The 21,592-nt window shown below is 48.0% G+C and overlaps 1 protein-coding gene across 1 annotated transcript in view; it reads right to left on the minus strand.

The window, feature by feature from the left end:
- Window positions 1-16,540: 16,540 nt before the first annotated feature.
- Window positions 16,541-21,592, minus strand: part of tmem131l (transmembrane 131 like) — a 210,796-nt gene continuing 205,744 nt past the window's right edge. Inside the window, exons 34-35 of the mRNA XM_072496016.1 lie at window positions 17,662-17,798; window positions 16,541-17,015 (exon numbers count right to left, since the gene is read on the minus strand). Of these exons, the coding sequence (XP_072352117.1) occupies window positions 16,737-17,015; window positions 17,662-17,798 (416 nt within the window). The 3' untranslated portion in view covers window positions 16,541-16,736. The remainder of the gene's footprint in view (window positions 17,016-17,661; window positions 17,799-21,592) is intronic.

Genomic DNA, 21,592 nt, shown 5'->3' on the forward strand with positions numbered 1-21,592 from the left:
CAACAGCTTACTAAATGGAAGCAGTGATTATAACCTGCACTCTGCACATCACATGAAGTTAATATTTAAAAACATTTTCTTTTGTGATTTTTGAAGCAGTCACCAACGATGTCCTCAGTAATGCTTAGGGCAGACAGCATTCCTTACAGCATTGTTGTCCCCAGTTCATTCTTGATGCTTTTCAGTCGCAAAAATTATCTTTCACCTGAGCAGTTTGTTATCATTAGTCTCAAAAATAGCTGCAATGTTGTTTTGACATTTAAGGAATGCCAACTGAATTTGATCTTGGTTGGTCACTTGATACTGATCCTGGCAGCTTAAATGCCCTTAATATAGGCATGGAAGTGCTTTATTTCCCCAACAAGGTTAACATTAACATCTTCAGGATAGTCTTTCGTCAGAGGTTTGACACTTCCTGTTTCAGCAAGGCATCTGAATCAACCAAAACTGAAAAAGTGCAACCTTTCCATTTTTCTTCAAGTTGGTTTCAAGTGTGTCCAGCATAGAGATAAAGGATTTCACCCAAAATTTGATTCTTGGAGAAAGCATTTCATCAGCATTAGGTGCATCATCATTGACATTATGTTTTCTAATAATAATATTTATTGTCACAAGTAACAATTTACATTAACACTGCAATGAAGTTACTGTGAAAAGCCCGTAGTTGCCACATTCCGGCACGTGTTCGGGTACACAGAGAGAGAATTCAGAATGTCCAATTTACCTAACAGCACGTTTTTCAGGACTTGTGGGAGGAAAACGAAGCACCCGGAGGAAACTCACAGACACGGGGAGAAGCTGCAGAATCCACACAGCAGTGACCCAAGCCGGGAATCAAACCTGGGATCTTGTAGCTGTGAAGCAACGGTGTTAACCACTGTGCTACCGTGCTGCCCTGTCTTTTCCTTTTATTTACATTTGGAGTCTACATCGGGCAGGCTTTATTTTGGCTCAAGTTCAATTTTGTCAAAACTTGTCATTTCCTTCTCTCATGTGAGAGTACCTTTAAGAAATGGATGTTTAAGCAATGTACCTTTAAGAAATGGAGCTGATCATATTACTGAAGTAATGTCAAAGGGTGGGGGGAGCTGAGCTCACTTCTGCTTTTTGAGTTTCAGTTTGAGAGAGCAGCTGGGAGTGTATGAGTGTTTTGTCTGTGAGCTGCAGGAAGAAACACAGAGCTGGTCTGTTGATTTCTGCAATCCAAAGACTATAAATATATTGAATGTAACCTAATGCGCTCTTATTTTTGAAGGTTTGAAGTCTTTTGGATGTTTAAAGGAACAATTTGAAGGATTATTTAGTTTTGCAGTATTTTGGGGTTATCTTTGAAGTAATGGGTGTTAAGATATTCAATGTGTGTTTTAAAAGGGTTAACTTGAGTTCATAGAATAAACATTGTTTTGTTTTAAAAACCACTTGTCCATTTCTGCTGAATCACACCTGGAGAGTACGCCGTGTGCTTCCCACACCACAATCTATTAAACGTTGTGGGTCAGTTGAACTCCATGCTACACTTTGGGGTTCTGTAAACCCGGACCCATAACGCTTCAATAAGTGACATGTAAAATGTTGTACATGTACTAAGGCCAGGGCTATCTGTGCATCCTACAGGGCCTGGCTGAATTAGTGGAACTGATCCAATACACAATACCAAAGTTCTAACAGGAACACATTTTTTGAGTACCCAATTATTATCTTTTCCTAATTAAGGGGCAATTTAGCATGACCAATCCACCTACCCGGCACATCTTTGGGTTGTGGATGTGAGACCCACGCAGACACGGGGAGAATGTGCAACTAACATGAACACAAATCCAGATTCTTCTACTTTCGCCAGCAGAATGCCAGCTTCTGTCCTGTATCACCTATTTCACTGTCAGCAGTATGAAGATGAATAAGGGCATCAATAATTGAACCAGAACTATCAGCTACAACTGAAGTAGCCTTTGCATGTGCTTCCCAGCTAGTGTCAGACATATTTGGGTATGATGGAATCAGCACCCACAAATGCTTTGAGCACTTGTCGACATTTTGCAGAGGCAGAGAAAAATCTGCATACTTGGCGTACAACAGCAAAAATAATTACTGCATCAAGTACACGCTTACAAAGATATATTCCTTTTCAAGCTTCTAAATGCATTGAATTGCTGTACTCACAGATACATAGAGTCAAAGTCGTATTCAATAGTGCAGCTATTTACCCTGTGTCAAAGAGACAGAATCATTTTGTGGCTCAGACAGAGGTCCAATTGCAGCTGGAACTAGCAGGCCGCTGGGCATTATACATGGTGCATACAAATTGAAACTTCAACTTGAAACACATTTAAGATGGAGACAATAATTCTGTGGATAGCAGCAGGTTAACTGAATAAGATCTTTCATTTTGTCTGGTATCAATATTTTTCAATGGATCTTCATGAAATATAGTGTTATAAATGGGGTGAATGGCCTCCTTCTGCACTGTAAATTCTATGATCTTCAAAAGCTGGCAGGCTCTAGCAAGGAACTCAATATGACTTGATATGTGCTTTAACAAAGAGTCATCCAGATTCGAAACATGAGCTCCCTTCTCTTTCCACAGATGCGGTCAGACCTGCTGAGATTGTCCAGTATTTCCTGTTTTTATTTCAGATTCCAGCATCTACTGTAATTTGCTTTTATCAATATGACTGGTACACTTGCTATCCACATATATGCATACTTTTGTCATATTAGAATGAAAAGTCCATATTTGGAGATGATGTGGAGATGCCGGCATTGGACTGGGGTGAGCATAGTAAGATGTCTTACAACACCAGGTTAAAGTCCAATAGGTTTGTTTTGAATCACTAGCTTTCAGAGCACTGCTCCTTCCTCAGGTGAATGAAGAAACATATATATAGTCAAAGATGCACGACGATACTTTGAATGAGAGTCTTTGCAGGTAATTAAGTCTTTACAGATCCAGAGAGAGGGATAATCACAGGTTAAAGAGGTGTGAATTGTCTCAAGCCAGGGTAGTTGGTAGGATTTCGCAAGACCAGCCCAGATGGTGGGGGGTGAATGTAATGCGACATGAATCCAAGGTCCCAGTTGAGGCCGTACTCATGTGTGCGGAACTTGGCTATAAGTTTTTGCTTGGCGATTCTGCATTGTCGCGCATCCTGAAAGCTGCCTTGGAGAATGCTTACCCGACGATCAGAGGCTGAATGCCCTTGACCGCTGAAGTGTTCCCCGACTGGAAGGGAACATTCCTGCCTGGCGATTGTTGCGCGATGTCCGTTCATCAGTTGTCGCAGCGTCTGCATGGTCTCACCAATGTACCATATTTCAGGACATCCTTTTCTGCAGCGTATGAGGTAGACAACGTTGGCCGAGTCGCACGAGTATGTACCAAGTACCTGGTGGGTGGTGTTCTCATGTGTAATGGTGGTACCCATGTCGATGATCTGGCACGTCTTGCAGAGATTGCCATGGCAGGGCTGTGTGGTGTCGTGGTTGCTGTCCTGAAGGTTGGGTAGTTTGTTGCAAACAATGGTTTGTTTGAGGTTGCGCGGTTGTTTGAAGACAAGTAGTGGGGGTGTCGGAACCTTGGCAAGATGTTTGTCTTCATCGATGACGTGTTGAAGGCTGCAAAGAAGATGTTGCAGTTTCTCCGCTCCGGGGAAGTACTGGACGACGAAGGGTACTCTGCATAAGGTTTGTCTGCTGTGGCACGTTGGAACTGTCGATCGATGAGTCGAACGCCATATCCTGTTTAACGAGGGCATCTTTCAGCGTCCGTAGATGTCTGTTACGCTCCTCTTCTGAGCAGATCCCGTGTATACGGAGGGCTTGTCTATAGGGGATGAGGAAGGAGCCGTGTTGCGAAAGCTAGTGATTCAAAACAAACCTGTTGGACTTTAACCTGGTGTTGTAAGACTTCTTACTATATTTAGAGAGTTATTGGGCAGGATTTTTCAGCCTCGCATGTCCGGCGACCATAAATTCCCACCAGAGGTCCCCCTCCTTTCTGTGGCGATCTTGTGGCAGGCAGGGGTGGAAAATCTCACCTTTTGTCCTATTTCAACATTTAACAATCAATTGATAAAATTTGATATCGAGTTAGTTTTTTTCTTATTTAAAGGCCCCTCATTTTGTGAGGCGGAAATGTGTAGCTTATCTGGATTGAGAAGGTGAAGGAGCCTTGGATGACAAGAGAAGTGGAGCTTCTCGTCAAGAGGAAGAAGGAAGCTTACGTAAGGTTGAGGAAGCAAGGATCTGGCACGGCTCCAGAGGATTATAAGGTAGCCAGGAAGGAACTCAAAAATGGATTTAGGAGAGTTGGAAGGGGGCATGAAAAAGCCCTGGCGGGAAGGATCAAGGAAAACCCCAAGCGTTCTACACTTATGCGAGAAATAAGAGGATGATCTGAGTGAGAGTAGGGCCAATTAGGGATAGTGGAGGGAACATGTGCCTAGAGTCTGAGGTGGTGGGAGAGGCCCTAAATGAATATTTTGCTTCAGTATTCACTCGAGAGATGGACCTTGTTGTTCGTGATGTTGCTAACTTTTGGTGGCTCTAAATATGGCCAGTAAATGTTGCTCGTTGTGTCTTTACTTAATTTGCTCTGTTTTATAACCTTTGCTCTAGAGTCGCCAGGTATCTTTATGATACCACCACGAGGTTAAAGTTCAAGTGCTGATCAATAACTCAATACACCAGTTAGTACGTTTCAAATCAAAACACATTTATAATACAGTCAATCACTACTCATGCATAAAACTCTACTTACTAGACTATCTCTAACACTAAAAGGCCTATACTTAGCTTTGGAACTGGCCCACCAGGTCAGGAGAACAAATGGCCTTTCGTTCGATTCTGAGTCTGCAGGCTTCAAAGCTGGTATAGACTGGTAGCTAGGAACACCTATCTCATAGTGTGCGTTGACTGGAGACTTACTTGGTTGGTGCAGCTACTAGGCAGGTTACGGTCAAGGGTTGTTTCGAGCTGCTGAGAGGCCCTGCCAAGAAGGATGAATTGAACTTTATAGTCCCCAGGGGCTTCGCGCCCTTTTGGGCGGACCCCGTACCTGGTTCCAAGTGATTGGACTAAGTTCTGATCACTTGGATCGATTTCTCCAATACTGGAGCTGTTCCCTGATCGCTGGGCGGTTCATAAGTGTCCATTGGCCTTCCTTTGGCTTGGCTCCTGCTGGCGCCGAGGAGTCTGGCTTGGCCTTGTTTATCTTAACTGTTTCCAATTGTCCCCGGGGATCGCTCATCAATATGTAGATGGTTGTTAGTTTCAGTGCTGTCTGGGTTCCTGCAAGTTCTGATACACAGGAAACTTTGCACTTGCTTGTTTTTCCTGCGTTTGACTGAATTTCCCTGCATTCTTAGCAGATCTCCATTTTAAAGTCGGGAAGTGGCCAACCCAGGTGGTTACAGTGAGAACAGGGTGAACCAGGTTAATAGGCTCAAACAGGTTGATATTAAGAAGGATGTGCTGGAAATTTTGAAAAGCATCAGGATAGATAAGTCTCCTGGGCCAGACGGAATATCCCCAAGGTTACTTGGAAGCAAGAGAGGAGATTGCTGCACAGTTGGCGATGATTTTTGCGTCCGTCCTCACTCTCCATTGGAGTAGTGCCGGATGATTGCAGGGAGGTGAATGTTGCTCCCCTGTTCAAGAAAGGGAATAGGGAAATCCCTGGCAATTATAGACCAGTCAGTTTTATGTCTGTGGTGAGCAAAATACTGGAAAGGATTCTGCGAGATAGGATTTAAGATTATTTAGAAAAACATAGTTTGATTAAAGATAGTCAGCATGGCTTTGAGAGGGGCAGGTTGTCACAAGCCTCATTTAATTCTTTGAGGATGTGATAGAACATAGAACATAGAAAATACAGCACAGAACAGGCCCTTCGGCCCACGATGTTGTGCCGAACCTTTGTCCTAGATTAATCATAGATTATCATTGAATTTACAGTGCAGAAGGAGGCCATTCGGCCCTTTGAGTCTGCACCGGCTCTTGGAAAGAGCACCCTACCCAAACTCAACACCTCCACCCAACACCAAGGGCAATTTGGACATGAAGGGCAATTTATCATTGGCCAATTCACCTAACCCGCACATCTTTGGATTGTGGGAGGAAACCGGAGCACCCGGAGGAAACCCACGCAGACACGGGGAGGACGTGCAGACTCCAGTGGATGTGATGTATATGGATTTCAATAAGGTATTTGATAAGGTTCCACATGGTAGGCTCATTTAGAAAGCTAGGGGCATGGGTTACAAGGAAATTTGGCTGTCTCGATACAAAATTGGCTGGTTGAAAGAAGACAGCGAGTTGTAGTGAGTGGAAAGTATTCTGCCTGGAGGTCAGTGACCAGTGATGTCCCACAGGGATCTGTTCTGTGACCTATGCTCGTTTTTTAAAATAGTTTTTAATAAATGACTTGGATGAGGAAGTGAAAGGATGTGTTAGTAAGTTTGCCGATGACACAAAGGTTGGTGGAGTTGTAGATAGTGTCGAGGCTGTTGCCGGTTACAACAGAACATTGACAGGATGCAGGGCTGGGCTGAGAAGTGGCAGATGGAGTTCAACCTAGATAAATGTGAAGTGATTAAGTTTGGAAGGTTGAATTTGAATGCTGAACTTCCGGGTGCGGCTACGCAGAGCTAGGGCGCATGTTCGGTAGCTCCCGCTTGGAACGGACTTTTGGGCTCTTTACAGGGCCCCCACGGCATTTGTTTGACATTTCCCGGTGTGGGATGAAGACTGCAACATTCCCCCGACAGTGTTCCACAGGAATGGTATGTCTCTTGGTTACCAGACCCGGCAGAAACAGTAAAAGATTTGGCTTTAACTGCAGGATAAACAAAGCCTCTTCCAGCATGCAGGCGGGAGAAGTGCAAGCTTGAAGCTGCAAGCTGACTTGAGGGCCTTTATTAAAGGTGAATTCTAGCAGCAGAGGGAATAACTGTGAAAAGATCTACCAAGGCCATTGAAGAAGCGGGGACGAGGTTTCCGGTGGCGGCCATGGAGGAAGAGGTCGCGCATCCGGCAGCTCCCGTCTGGAACGGACTCAGACCTTTTTCAGGAGTTTCCACAGACTTTTTGGGGCAGATTGGTGAAGTGAACACTGCCAAAAAGGATTCCCTCTCGAGACTTCCGGATGCGGTTATGTGGAGCTAAGTCGCACATTCGGCGGCTCCTGCAAAAACTGACTTTTGGGCTCTTTTCAGGGCCCCAAGGGCACTTTTTCAACGTTTCCCAGTATGGGAAGGAGTTAATAATAGCTCTCCGTCAGTATATGGCTTTAACTAGGAGTGGGGCGACAGAAAAGGTGGTGGTGGACCAGAAGAAGGGAGGAAAGAAGGACAAAATGGCGGCGGGCAGAGACCAGGCAGCGTGGAGACAGTGGGCGGAGGAGCAACAGGAGGGTATCCAGCACTGCCTCAGAGATTAAAATGGTCCTGCTAGAGCCAATGAAGGCTTCCATTGATAAGCTGCTGGAGACACAGACGGCCCAGGGGGTGGCGATCTGAGAGGCTCGACAAAAGATCTCTGACAATGAGGACGAGATCTTAGTCCTGGCGGTAAAGGTGGAGGCGCACGAGGCGCTCCACAAGAAATGGCAGGAGCGGTTCGAGGAGATGGAGAATCGGTCGAGGCGGAAGAATCTGCGGATTCTGGGCCTCCCGGAGGGGCTGAAGGGGCCGGACGTGGGGGCCTATGTGGTCACCATGTTGCACTCGCCGATGGGAGTGGGGTCCTTCCAGGGGCCCCTGGAGCTGGAAGGGGCCCATAGAGTGATGGCGAGGAGGCCCAAGGCTAACGGGCCTCCGCGGGCGGTGCTAGTGCGGTTCCATCGGTTCGTTGATCGGGAGTGTGTGCTCAGGTGGGCCAAGAAGGAGAGGAGCAGCAGGTGGGAGAACGCGGAGGTTCGGATATATCAGGACTGGAGTGCGGAGGTGGTGAAGAGGAGGGCCGGGTACAATCGAGCGAAGGCAGTGCTGCACAGGAAGGGGGTGAAGTTTGGCATGTTGCAGCCGGCGCGACTGTGGGTTACCTACAAGGACCGGCACCATTATTTTGAGTCTCCGAACGAGGCGTGGGCCTATGTTCAGGCTGAGAAGCTGGACACAGACTGAGGGTCGGGATGGGCGATTGGGAACTGTAGTGTATATGTTATGCCTTTTTTTGGTGGGGGGGTGGGGGGGGAGAGGGCCTTTGCATTGTTTTGGGTTTCTTTTTCTCTGTGTTTTTCTCTTTCGGGTTGGGTGGGTGGAAGGGGCAGGTTGGGCACGGTTTTGTTTGGTGGCTGGGCCTGGTAGGTGGAGAGCGCGGGCTTTTTTCCCGCGCCGAAGACTGGGGGGGGGGGGTGGGTGGGGCTGGGGCAGGGAAGCGAGGATTGTTCCCCGCGCTTAGAACGGAGGGGGGAGGGGGAGAGCCTGTGGATGGGGAGCGGGAGGGGAGGGTGTGCCACACAATGGGAGGAGTCGAAGGGGAGGTGGGAGTGGCCGGGGTCAGGAAGAGTCAGCTGACTTGCGGAAGTGCAATGGGGGGAGTAAACCAGCTAGGATGGGTCCTAGCTTGGGGGGGGGGGGGGGGGGGGGGGGGGGGGGGGCGGTGAAATCGAGTTGCTGCTGCTAAGGTGAAGGAGGAGCTGGAGCGAGCGAGTGGGGGGTCCTGCTGTGGGGTACGAGCCGGGTGTGGGGTGCGGGCCCGTGGCTGGCTGAGGAGGGGTCATGGCTGGTCGGCGGGGGAGGGTGGCGGGTAGCCCCCTGATCCGGCTGATAACCTGGAATGTAAGGGGACTGAATGGGCCGGTTAAGCGGGCCCGCGTGTTCGCGCACCTGAAGGGGCTCAAGGCGGATGTGGTTATGCTCCAGGAGACGCACCTGAAGGTGGCAGACCAGGTAAGACTGAGGAAAGGGTGGGTAGGTCAGGTGTTTCACTCGGGGCTAGATGCCAAAAATCGAGGGGTGGCGATCTTGGTGGGAAAGAAGGTGTCATTCGAGGCGTCGAGCATTGTGGCAGATAATGGCGGTAGGTACATAATGGTAAGTGGTAAGTTGCAAGGAGAGAGGGTGGTACTGGTCAATGTTTATACTCCGAACTGGGACGATGCAGATTTTATGTGGCGTATGTTGGGTCGGATCCCAGACTTGGAAGTGGGGGGCCTGGTAATGGGGGGGGGGGCGGGGGACTTTCACATGGTGTTGGATCCGGCACTGGATCGCTCCAGGTCTAGGACGGGTAGGAAGCCGGCGGCGGCTAGAGTGTTGAGGGGATTTATGGACCAAATGGGAGGGGTGGACCCTTGGAGATTTGCAAGGCCGGGGGCGAGGGAATTTTCATTCTTCTCACATGTCCATAAGGCTTATTCTCGAATCGACATTTTCATTTTGAGTAGGGCGCTGATAGCGAGAGTATAGGATACAGAGTATTCGGCAATAGCCATTTCGGACCACGCCCCGCATTGGGTGGACTTGGAGATGGGGGAGGAGAGGGACCAGCACCCGCTGTGGCGCTTGGAGGTGGGGCTGTTGGCGGACGAGGTGAGCAAGCGGGTCCGAGGAAGTATAGAGAGGTGCTTGGAGACCAACGACAACGGGGAGGTCAGAGTGGGGATGGTATGGGAGGCACTGGAGGCGGTGGGTGAGGAGAGAGCTGATCTCCATTAGGGCCCACAAGGAGCCGGGGGGGGGGGGGGGGGGGGGGGTGGGGAGAGAGGGAGAGGCTGGTGGGGGAGAGCGTGAGGGTAGACAGGAGGTATGCGGAAGAGCCTGAGGAACGATTGTTGAGGAAGAGGCACAGCCTCCAGGCCAAATTCGACCTGGTGACCACCAGGAAGGCGGAGGTGCAGTGGAGGAAGGCCCAGGGGGCGGTCTACGAGTATGGGGAAAAGGCAGGCCGGATGCTGGCGCATCAGCTTCGGAAGCGGGACGCAGCTAGGGAGATCGGGGGAGTTAAGGACAGGGGAGGGAGCGTGGTGCAGAGTGGGGTTGGCATCAATGGGGTCTTCAGGGACTTCTACGAGGAATTGTACCGATCCGAGCCCCCACGGGAGGAGGGAGGGATGGGCTGTTTCCTGGACCAATTGAGGTGGAAGAGGGACTGGTGGCAGGACTGGGGGCCCCAGTTGGGCTGGAGGAGCTGATCAAAGGGATAGGAAACAGGCAGGCGGGGAAGGAACCGGAGCCGGACAGTTTCCCGGTCGAGTTCTATAAAAAATATATGGACCTGTTGGGCCCGCTGTTAGTTAGGACCTTTAATGAGGCAAGGGAGGGGGGTGGGGAGCTTTACCCCCGACGATGTCCCGTGCACTGATCTCTTTAATCCTGAAGCGGGACAAGGATCCCCTGCAATGTGGGTCTTACAGACCGATTTCCTTGCTAAATGTAGATGCCAAGGTGCTGGCGAAGGTCTTAGCCACGAGGATTGAGGATTGTGTGCCGCAGATCATCCATGAAGACAAGACAGGGTTTGTGAAGGGGAGACAGTTGAACGTGAATGTGCGGAGGCTTTTGAACGTTATCATGAGGCCGGCGAGGGAGGGGGAGGCGGAGATAGTGGTGGCGATGGACGCTGAGAAAGCCTTCGATAGGGTAGAGTGGGGGTACCTGTGGGAGGTGCTGAAGAGGTTCGGGTTTGGGGAGGGGTTTGTCAGGTGGGTTAGGCTGTTGTATGAGGTCCCAATGGCGAGTGTGGTCACAAATAGGAGGTCAGAGTACTTTCGGTTGCACCGAGGGACGAGACAGGGGTGTCCCCTGTCCCCCCTGCTCTTCGCACTGGCGACTGAACCCCTGGCTATGGCACTGAGAGAGTCGAGGAACTGGAGGGGGTTGGTGCAGTGTGGGGAGGAGCATAGGGTGTCGCTTTATGCGGACGACCTGCTGCTGTATGTGGCGGACCAGGTGGGAGGAATGCCAGAGGTAATGAGGATCCTTAGGGAATTCGGGGACTTTTTGGGGTATAAGCTCAATATGGGGAAGAGCGAGCTGTTCGTAGTTCATCCAGGGGACCTGGCGAGGGGGATTGGCGAGCTCCCACTAAAAAGGGTGGAGAGGAGCTTCAGATATTTGGGGGTCCAGGTGGCCAGGAGCTGGGGGGCCCTGCATAGGCTTAACTTTACAAGGCTGGTGGAGCAAATGGAGGAGGAGTTCAAGAGGTGGGACGCGTTGCCGCTGTCCTTGGCGGGTAGGGTGCAGTCAATCAAAATGACGGTGCTCCCAAGGTTTTTGTTCCTGTTCCAGTGCCTCCCCGTGTTTATCTCGAAGGCTTTTTTCAGGCGGGTTAACAGGAGTATAATGTGGTTTGTGTGGGCATGAGGGACTCCGAGGGTGAGAAGGGTGTTCCTAGAGCAGAGATAGGGGGGGCTGGCGCTGCCCAACCTCTGTGGGTACTACTGGGCCGCCAATGCGACGATGGTGCGCAAGTGGGTGATGGAGGGGGAGGGGGCTGCATGGAAGAGGCTGGAGACGGTGTCCTGTGTGGGTACGAATCTGGGGGCGCTGGCAATGGCGCCGCTGCCGCTCCCTCCAAGGAGGTATACCACGAGCCCGGTGGTGGTGGCGGCCCTCAAAATTTGGGGGCAGTGGAGGCGGCATAGGGGGAAGTTGGGGCCTCGGCGTGGACCCCATTACGGGAGAACCACCAGTTCGCCCCAGGAAGAACAGGTGGAGGGTTTTCGGGGTGGCACAGTGCAGGGACACAAAAGTTGGGGGACCCGTTTGTGGACGGGAAGTTCGCGAGCTTGGGTGAGCTGGAGGAGAAATACGGGCTCCCCCCGGGGAACACCTTCAGGTACTTACAGGTAAGGGGGCGTTTGCCAGACGGCAGGTGGTGCAATTCCCGCGGCTACTGCCACGCAATGTACAGGACAGGGTGCTCTCGGGGGGGTGGGTGGGAGTGGGGAAGATCTCGGAAACTTACCAGGTGATGCAGGAGGAGGAGGCGTCGGTGGTGGAGTTGAAAGGTAAGTGGGAGGAGTTGGGAGAGGAGATCGAAGAGGGGACGTGGGCAGATGCCCTAGGGATGGTGAATTCTTCCTCTTCGTGCGCGAGGCTCAGCCACATACAGTTTAAGGTGCTGCACAGGGCACACATGACCGGGACAAGGATGAGCCGGTTCTTTGGGGGTGAGGACAGGTGTGTTAGGTGCGAGCCCAGCAAATCACACCCATATGTTCTGGGCATGCCCAGCGCTGGATGAATTTTGGAAGGGCATAGCGAGGACGGTGTCGAGGGTGGTAGGATCCAGGGTCAGACCGGGCTGGGGGCTCGCAATATTTGGGGTGGCAGAGGAGCCGGGAGTGCAGGAGGCGAAAGAGGCCGGAATTCTGGCCTTTGCGTCCCTGGTAGCCCGGCGAAGGATTCTCCTTCAGTGGAAAGATGCGAGGCCCCCAAGCGTGGAATCCTGGATCAGCGATTATGGCAGGGTTCACTAAATTGGAGAGGGTGAAATTTGCTTTGAGAGGGTTGGTACAAGGGTTCTTTAGGCAGTGGCAACTGTTCTTAGACTTTCTGACAGAACGATAGACATTGGTCAATGGCAGCAGCAGCTCGGGGGGGGGGGTTTACTTTATTTTTGTTATTTACACTGGAGTGTCTGAGGGGGTGTATATACTTGTGTTAAGTCGGGGTGTTAATGTTAATTTATTATTTATGTACAAGGGGGGGGGGGTTTGGGGGGTTGCTTTTTTAGATTGTGTTTTGTACTTAACCCTGTTGGGTTCTTTTTTCTTTCTCGTTTTGTTATTGATATTTTATGAAAACCTTTAATAAAAAATTAAAAAAAAAAAGAATTTGAATGCTGAATACAGGGTTAAAGGCAGGATTCTTGGAAGTGTGGAGGAACAGGGGGATCTTGGGAGTCCACATACATAGATCCCTCAAAGTTGCCACCCAAGTTGATAGGGTTGTTAAGAAGACGTATGGTATGTTGGCTTTCATTAACAGGGGGATTGAGTTTAAGAGCCACGAGGTTTTGCTGCAGCTTTATAAAACCCTGGTTAGACCACACTTGGAATATTGGGCGGGATTCTCCGAGCCCGCACCGGGTTGGAGACTCGCCGGGGGCGCAGGAAATTCCCGCTGCGACCGGAGAATGGGTGCCAATCGCGCCCGCACGGTCGGGGGCCGCTGATATATGCTCCCGCGGCGATCCTCCGCGGGGGCGGGCCGAACTCCCTCCGGCTTGGTTCTAACCTGGTACCACCCGGCGGGAGCTCGGATCCGCGGCTGCTGTGGACGACCTGGTGGGGGGATCTGACTCCAGGAAGGGGTGGGGGGCGTCCACAGGGTCCAGGCTCGCAATTGGGAGCATCCGATCGGCAGGCGGCCGAGATCTGGAGGGGGCCTATCTCCTTCCGCGTGGGCCGCTGTAAAGTCCCCGACATGTTGTTCCGCGCCGGCGCGGAGACAGCAACCACGCGCACGGACCCGCGTAAGCTATGCAGGAGCGCCTTTCGCTGCCGGAGCAGCGCGCAGTTCTCCGGCGCCGTGCTAACCCCCTGAACAGCAGTGAATTGCTGGGCCAGGAGGCCCGTTGACGCCGGCGTACACCACCCCGGTGTTAACGCCGGCATCAATAATTGGCCGGGATTTCGGAGGATCCTGGCCAATGTGTCCAGTTCTGATCGCCTCATTATAGGAAGGATGTGGATGCCTTGGAGAGTGCAGAGGTGATTTACCAGGGTGCTGCCTGGACTGGAGGGCGTGTCTTATGAAAAAAGGTTGAGGGGGCTAGGGTTTTTCTCACTGGAGCAAACAAGTAAAAAAGATGACTTGATAGACGTGTACAAGGTGATGAGAGGCATGGATAGAGTGGATAGTCACAGACTTTTCCCCACAGCGGAAATGGCTGTCATGAGGGGACATCATTTTAAGGTCATCGGAAGAAGGTATATGGGAGATGTCAGAGGTAGGTTCTTTACTGTGGGTGCGTGGAATGCACAGCCAGCGGAGGTGGTGGTCAGATTCATTAGGGGCATTTATGCGACTCTTGGACAGGCACATGGATAGCAGTAAATTAAAGGGGTGTAGGTTAGATTGATCTTAAATTAGGATAAATGGTTGGCACAACATCGTAGGCCGAAGGGCCTGTACTGTGCTGTTCTATGTTCTAACTAGCTTCAGCCTGAATCCATCGTTGGTGGGGCAGAATTTGTTGGATAAGCTCATCTAGACCATGGCACCAATAAGCAACACAGGAGGCACCAGCAAAGTGTAGAAGTGCAGATGTTTATAGAGCTTCCAGTCAGGGGCACAGGCAGGCAATTTTGTAATTGTAAGTCTCATATGGGGTGTTGCCTCCCTGATGCCAGGGTAAACAATAACATGGAGAGCATGCAGAATATTCTGTAGAGGCCAGGAGTGAACCATATGTTGGGGTGCACATTGGTACCAACAACATAACCCTTGCTATGTTGACATCCTACAGTCAGATTTCTAGGAGCTAGGATGGAAGCTAATAAGTAGGACCTTGAAGATCTCTGGATAACTCCAATTGCCATGCATTAGCACCAGTTGAAAAAGGTAGAGATCAAGTGTCGTGTGAGGCAGGAGTTCAGAGTCTTGGGGCACAAGGCAACTATTCAAAGGGACAGGTTGAATCTCAGCAGGACTGGAACCAATGTTCTTGACGGAACTCACCAGGGGTATCCTATGGGCCTCCAAATGGGGAGGGGTGGGGGTGTAGAGAGAGAGAGAGAAAGAGAGAGAAGTAAAACTGCAGGGATATAAAAAAAACAGAGTGATGATATTGGGGGACTTGTGATCAAGATAGTGGTATAGTGAAGGGTAAGGAGGGGAGGAATTTTTGAAATGTGTTCAGGTGAACCACCTTGATTAGTATGTTCCGACAGGTGCAACAGGTGTTGGGAGAGGTGGTAAGCCAAGTGGACCAGGTGCCTATGGGAGAACATTTAGGGAATAGTGACCATTTTATAAGGGTTAGATTAGGAATGGAGAAGAGCAGAGAACAATCCAAGATAGAACTTTTTAGTTGGAAGATGGCTAATTTCAATTGGATGAGAAGGGATCGAGCCACAGTAAAATGGAAACAAAAATCAACAAGCATTCGGAAAGGTTTCAGGTAATAACGAGCGTGCTTATTAATTGACTGAAGGCAGATCATGCTTGACTAATCGGATTTCTTTGATTCTGCAACACCAAAGTTTATGAAGGGATTATGGTAGATGTTGTCGAGATGATTTTGAGAAAGTGTTTGACAAAGTATTACATAAAAACCTGATTAACAAAACTGAGGGTCATGGCAGAGGAGGGTCGGTGTCAAATTGGATTTAAAAATTGACTAAGGATAGAAACAGCAAATCTTACCGAATGGTTATTTTTCAGACCGGAACGTGGTTGATGGTGGTGTTTCCACGGGTCACTGCTTTTTGTGCGATTTATAAATTACTTTGACATTGGAATACAGAGTAAAGTTTCAAAATTTGCTGGTGATATCGAACTTGGGGAGTGGCACACAGCGAGAATGATACTAATTCACTGCGACATGACATGGATAAGTCAGCAGAATGGGCAGACAAGTAGAGATGGAATTTAATAGAGAAACATGTGATGATGCATTTTGGCAGAAGGGACGTGGAGAAGCAACATAGACTTAATGGCACAGTTTTAGTTACCACACTTCAGGAATGATGTGAGCACTCTTGAGAGGGTGCAGAGGAGATTTATCAGGATGGTTTCAGAGATGGGGGGATTTTAGCTTCAAGGTTAGGTTTGAGAACCGAGGTTTTACTCTTTGGAGCAAAGATTGAGCAGAGATTTGCTAGAGATGTACATGATTATGACAGTTTTGGATAAGCAGGCAAGCAAAAGCTACAAGGAAGAGAAGTAGATTTAAGGTTTTAGGCAAGAGGTGCAGGAATATGATAAATAACTTTTTTTTTAAAAACACATCAAGTAGCAATGACGTGGACACCTCAGACTATGAGGATGGTGGAAGCGGTAGCAATGATTTCAAAAAGATTTTGGGTGGACACTTCAAGGAAATAGATTTGCAGTATCATGGAGATGGAGTAGGGGGATCCTCCTTCTGTGTCATAGATTACTCTATGCCACGAATCAAAAATTCAATTAGCCAAATATGTTTTCTGGCTAATAGAACATACAGTGCAGAAGGAAGCCATTCGGCCCATCGAGTCTGCACCGACCCACTTAAGCCCTCGCTTTCACCCTATCCCCACAACCCAATAACCCCACCTAACCTTTTTGAACACTAAAGGAACTTTATCATGGCCAATCCACCTAACCTGCACGTCTTTGGACTGTGGGTGGAAACTGGAGCACCCGGAGGAAACCCACGCAGACACGAGGAGAACGTGCAGACTCCTCACAGACAGTGACCCAGCGGGGAATCAAACCTGGGACCCTGGCGCTGTGAAGTCACAGTGCTAGCCACTTGTGCTACCGCGCTGCCCAATCTAGTGAATAACATTATTAGAGCTGTATGAAGAAAGTCAGTCCAGACTTTAATGTGAAATAAGTGTACAGTAATTAGGGACAAACTGTGTCATGCAGAAAAAAAGCACTTAGTTTATTTTTTTGTGATCTTTTATTTGGAAAAGTTTTATTAAAAAAGTCTTGTGGTATAATTTTTCCATATTAAGTGCAATTTCATCAGTATAAAATCGGAAAAAATAAAAAAATAAAAAAGATTTAAGTCACCTAAATACTCTTAAAAGGGGTTTTAACCATTTCTATGCACACCTTTATTTAAAAAAACAAAAATCGAATTCAAATATCTCCATAATAACCAGAGTCACTGGAGAACTGAGAATTACAAACACGACTGGAAGAAGAATTCCAAATGTGCAGGTTCACGTAAGTGCCAAAAGGATCGAAACTTGATGTCTGTCCCTGGGTGCAGGTCGATTCCAGGTTTTCATTCACTAAGGTATGTGAGACCGAGTTATCGGACGTGAAGTAGCTTTGGTAAGGCTCACATTGTGGGGTCCAAATGGATCCAAACAATCCAGACATAGGGGACAGACTTCTAGTTCCCGAGAGGTAGGACTGATAAGAGAGAGGAGAGAGAGGGAGGTTTGAGTTTTCAACTTCTCAAAAATGTATCCACAAGGAATGGTGTTAGTTTTCTTTATATTTTATCTGGAGTAAATTAAACATGCTACAGGTTTAACATTTCTCTAGTCCTATTTTACAACATTCAACCGTACAAATTTAAAGTGCTCATTTCGAAAACTACTGTAGAAACAGTGGGTGGGACTTTCTGGTCACGTCCACCCAGAGTCCGGATATTCTCGCCGGAGGTCAACAGACCTTTAAACAGTCCATCAAAGTATCTGCCCGCCTGCGATGATTCCCACAGCGGGCAGGACCAGAAAATGTACCCCAGTGTCTGTCTTTTCAAAAACAATTAAATTTTACATTTTCGTAAAATTGTCAGATTACAGAATAGCAGAATATTACTGGAATACAATTTTATATTTTTTATACTCATTTTATCACATTGTGCAAAATCATTGTCCTGCAATTTTATTTCACTCTGTACAGCTAAAGTTAAACAGAATATAGTGTGAATTTAAACTGTACACCAAAATTGCCCCCAGCTGCATAATCGTCACAGATTTTATAACTAAAACTAATTTTAGTATACGTTTCTATAAGCAGAGAACTTCTAATTACAAGATAGGCAACTTACAGGAGTGCTGACATAGTTAGGCAGTTTCCAGCTAGAGGGAGCGTCTTGAGTGGTCCAAGTGTCAGCACAGCTTGAATCAGCAAAAGATGCATTTTGGCCTTCGGTGTAAATGAAGGGATGAAGCGAATTCAGGTTGCCTATCATGAAGAAATTTCAAAACACATCTTGGTCATTACCTTTTGAAGGGGCATCATACCCACAATTGAAGCGATAGTTTCGGTAATGATGTGTAGAAGATCAGATTTTTTTCCCATTAATTGCTGATTACAAATGTGACACTTCTAATATATCAAAATAAGTAATGTGAAAAAGCAAATGATTTACTGTTTACTGATGTAATATGACAGTTAAGGTTATTTTAGTAGCTGGTGGGCTCAAAATTGACACTGCCCTCAAGTTAAAATGCTAACAGAGTTGCCACCATACTTTCAAAGGGGAGATGACCACCAGGTCTGAAGATTATATCACTGGGGCAAACGGCAGAGCCGCTATTACCAACGCCTCCAAGCTAGACCCTTTGCATGACCCTGACTCCATCTGCACCTGTAACTTCCTGGTCCCCACACCACTTAACACCTTCTCTGCATTGGCCGCCCAATAATAAAACACAAATTCGGCAGCACCAAACCCCTCGCCTGCCTATCCTTCTGTAGGGCATCCTACGAATCAGAGAAGTTCTTCCCGCCCATGTGAAACCCGTTGTCAGCCGCTCCATCCCCCCAAAAAATGACCTACTGGGAGGTATTGAAATAAAAACACGAATCGCGGAAAGATATTCATCTAAATGTATTGAATCTGGCCCGCCAGCGACAATGGAAGGCTGTTCCACCTTTGTAGATCCACCATGACCCTGCTCACCAGGCTAGTGTAATTCAATTTGCAAAGTTGCGTTCAATCCCGAACCACCTGGACCTCCAGATACCAGAAACTAGGTCCAATCAAAGGGAACGACTGCCACCCCAAACCAGCAACTCTCCCTGAAGGGCTAATCACATAATACTCGCTCTTCCCAACATTTAGTTTTTATGCCAAAAAGGAGCCAAACTTCTTCAAAATACCCCCATAACTGACTCCAGATCCCTTATGTACAGCTATAAACCATCTGCATACAAAGACACCTTACGTTCCACTCCAGCCGTCACAATTCCTTTCCACTTGGCCGAGGCCCTCAAAGCGATAGCCAATGGCTCGATCGCCAGTGCAAACAAAAGACATTGGCTCGTTCCCCATGCAGCCTAAACCCGTGGTGTTAGTACACACACTAGCAGTCAGACCTTCGTATAATAGCTGCACCTATGACACAAACCCAGGACCTCGCCCAAACTTCTGCAGAACCATGAAAAGATAGCTCCACTCAAAACTTTCAAACGTTTTCTCTGGGTCCAGAGACATAATTATCTCCGGCTCCACCGCCAGTTGTCAAGTCCTCCAGTTTCAACTTTAGGCCTTTGTCGCTCTCCGCCATGAGCAGCAACACCGCTTCCAGCATGTCAAACCGATCCTCATACTGCAACAACGCCTCCTGCACACACTTCAGTGTCTCACCTTGTGCTTTCACCACATTCGAGGTCTTTACAAGCTGTTCGCAAATCAAGCCAAAGCCTCCTCAATTGTGTCTTTAAATAATTCATTCCTTTATCTGCTACCAAGCCGGTCGAACTGCCTATCAATCTGTTTGCCAAATTCTTCCAGCTCCTGCACCTTCACCACAGCCAATGTGTCTAATGTAATGGGCAGCACGGTAGCACAGTGGTTAGGATTGTTGCTTCACAGCGTATGGGTCCCAAGTTCGATTCCCGGCTTGAGTCTGTGTGGAGTCAGCACATTCTCCCTGTGTCTGCGTGGGTTTCCTCCCACAAGTCCCAAAAGACGTGCTGTTAGGTGAATTGGACATTCTGAATTCTCCATCAATGTACCCGAACAGGCGCCGTAATGTGGCGACTAGAGGATTTTCACAGTAACTACATTGAAGCGTTAACGTAAGCCTACTTTGTGACACCAATAAAGATTATTATATTATTCAAGTTCTTTCGACAGACTACCCTCCTGAGCCTTCATCACATGGGGCTTCTTTGTTGACATTTTCGTAATTCTCAGTCGGGCCAGGGTACACCAGATCGACTAACAGGGTTTGGGCACCAAACTCCCCCGAAAAAAACGGATAAAAAGGATCAAAAACAAAGATCCTGCAGGGAGCACTTACATATCTTCACCAAAATCGGAACTAGCATTTTAATGGTTGTAAATCCTTTACTCTGGGCAATGTTTTACATATATTTTACCAATACATAAGATAGAGCACTAATTTTATTACTATCTTGCAACAATATGGGCAATTCTTTTCCATCCACCTATTCTCATCACTACATTGCCTTCCCATCATATTTTCTACTCGCTCATTTTCACAAGAGACACAGACCAACAGCAAAGCATAATCCTCTTACACATAGAGCTGAGGATGTTTGAATATTGTGGATCTGTGCACTTAGGGAACCTCAACACTTACAAAATATTGTGTGCGCCTATTTTGTACTGATGCTGAATCAGCTTCATGCTGGCAGTAGACTTTTGCTAGTAATGTTGCTATGAGCATCAATTTTCCTTATGGCATTATTATACTGTCCACCTGGCACCAGTGCAAAGCACAAAATAGTGGACCATTTACAGCAGATGTACTGTGAAACATAGGAGTTGATCACAATGAATGAAAAAACACCATTTGTTTTGAAATACTCAATGCATCTTCATATGAGAAAAGACCCACGAGGCAGCATAGATTAAACACCCTTCTGCCTTTGCCAAATGAAATTGGATCTGAATCCAACCCTGAGTGAGGGGTGAAATCTTGCAAAGGCGAATGAGTGTGGGTAATTTTGATGCAGTTCCTTGTAGATATAGATTCACAGATTAGAACAGTTACTAAATTGGCAACCTTACGCAGACAAATATAAAGGAGGAAATATTCATATTGGTGTAATAGGTGTGCTCTTCAGATGCAAGGCAGAGAAGCCAGAACGTTAATCTGTATCTGAAAGTCCTGTAAATGACCCAGAGTTTTTGATGTGACTGGAGTTGGGAGAATATTCTACTTCCAACCTCAATTCCTCACGTTGAAAAACACACGTATTTGCCAAAATATCTTTTTTTTATTAAATAATAGAAATTTACAGACTTAATTGTATCATCTCATACAGGTGGGGAGTATTGATTGGATAGTTGCTGGAGCATACATAAAGAGACCCAAGAATTGAGTGGAGTCAGGAGGTGTATATCTGTAATATTTCACTAATATCTGTAATAAATCTATTTCCAAAGGTAGAATTTTATGGTCCCCACTAGCAGATTTGAAGATAAGTAAAATGAAGCTCATGGCCTGCTCACCCAGTCTCCCATTTTACCGGAAGTAGGGGAGTTGTTGGACAGCCCACCCATCCTTGGGCCTATTAGGGCCCTTAAGTGACCAATTAATGGACACAAGTGCCTCATCCCAGCCCCACCACAGAATTCAGAGGAGCATGCGGAAGGGGTGGCCCAGCTCCTTTAGCTGCGCAGGCTGGAGTGCAGGGTGGGGTACCTACTCTGGGAATCCCAGCCCCACCATAAATTAAAGGTCATCCATCCCCCCACCTTCTTAAACCCACACCAAACTGCTTACTTACCTTGCTGGGCCTGCCAGCTTGATCCCACGGATACCCAGACCTACTTTCAGTCGGGCTTCCAATCGCTCCTCTTCTTTAGAGACTGGATGTAGTCCCAGCAGGGGCCACCCCTTGTTTCTGCCAGATTGGGCAGAAATCTCACCCGTAGTTAATTAATGCATCACCGAACACTAAATAGCTGCAGGGCAGCGGGTACCAGTAGAAACATGCTCCCCACCAGCTCTTCAGGTGGTGGGTTGGGAAACCCCACCAGCTCTTCAGGTGGTGGGTTG

The sequence above is a fragment of the Scyliorhinus torazame genome, chromosome 3 (genome assembly GCF_047496885.1).
Source record: "Scyliorhinus torazame isolate Kashiwa2021f chromosome 3, sScyTor2.1, whole genome shotgun sequence".
NCBI lineage: Eukaryota > Metazoa > Chordata > Chondrichthyes > Carcharhiniformes > Scyliorhinidae > Scyliorhinus > Scyliorhinus torazame.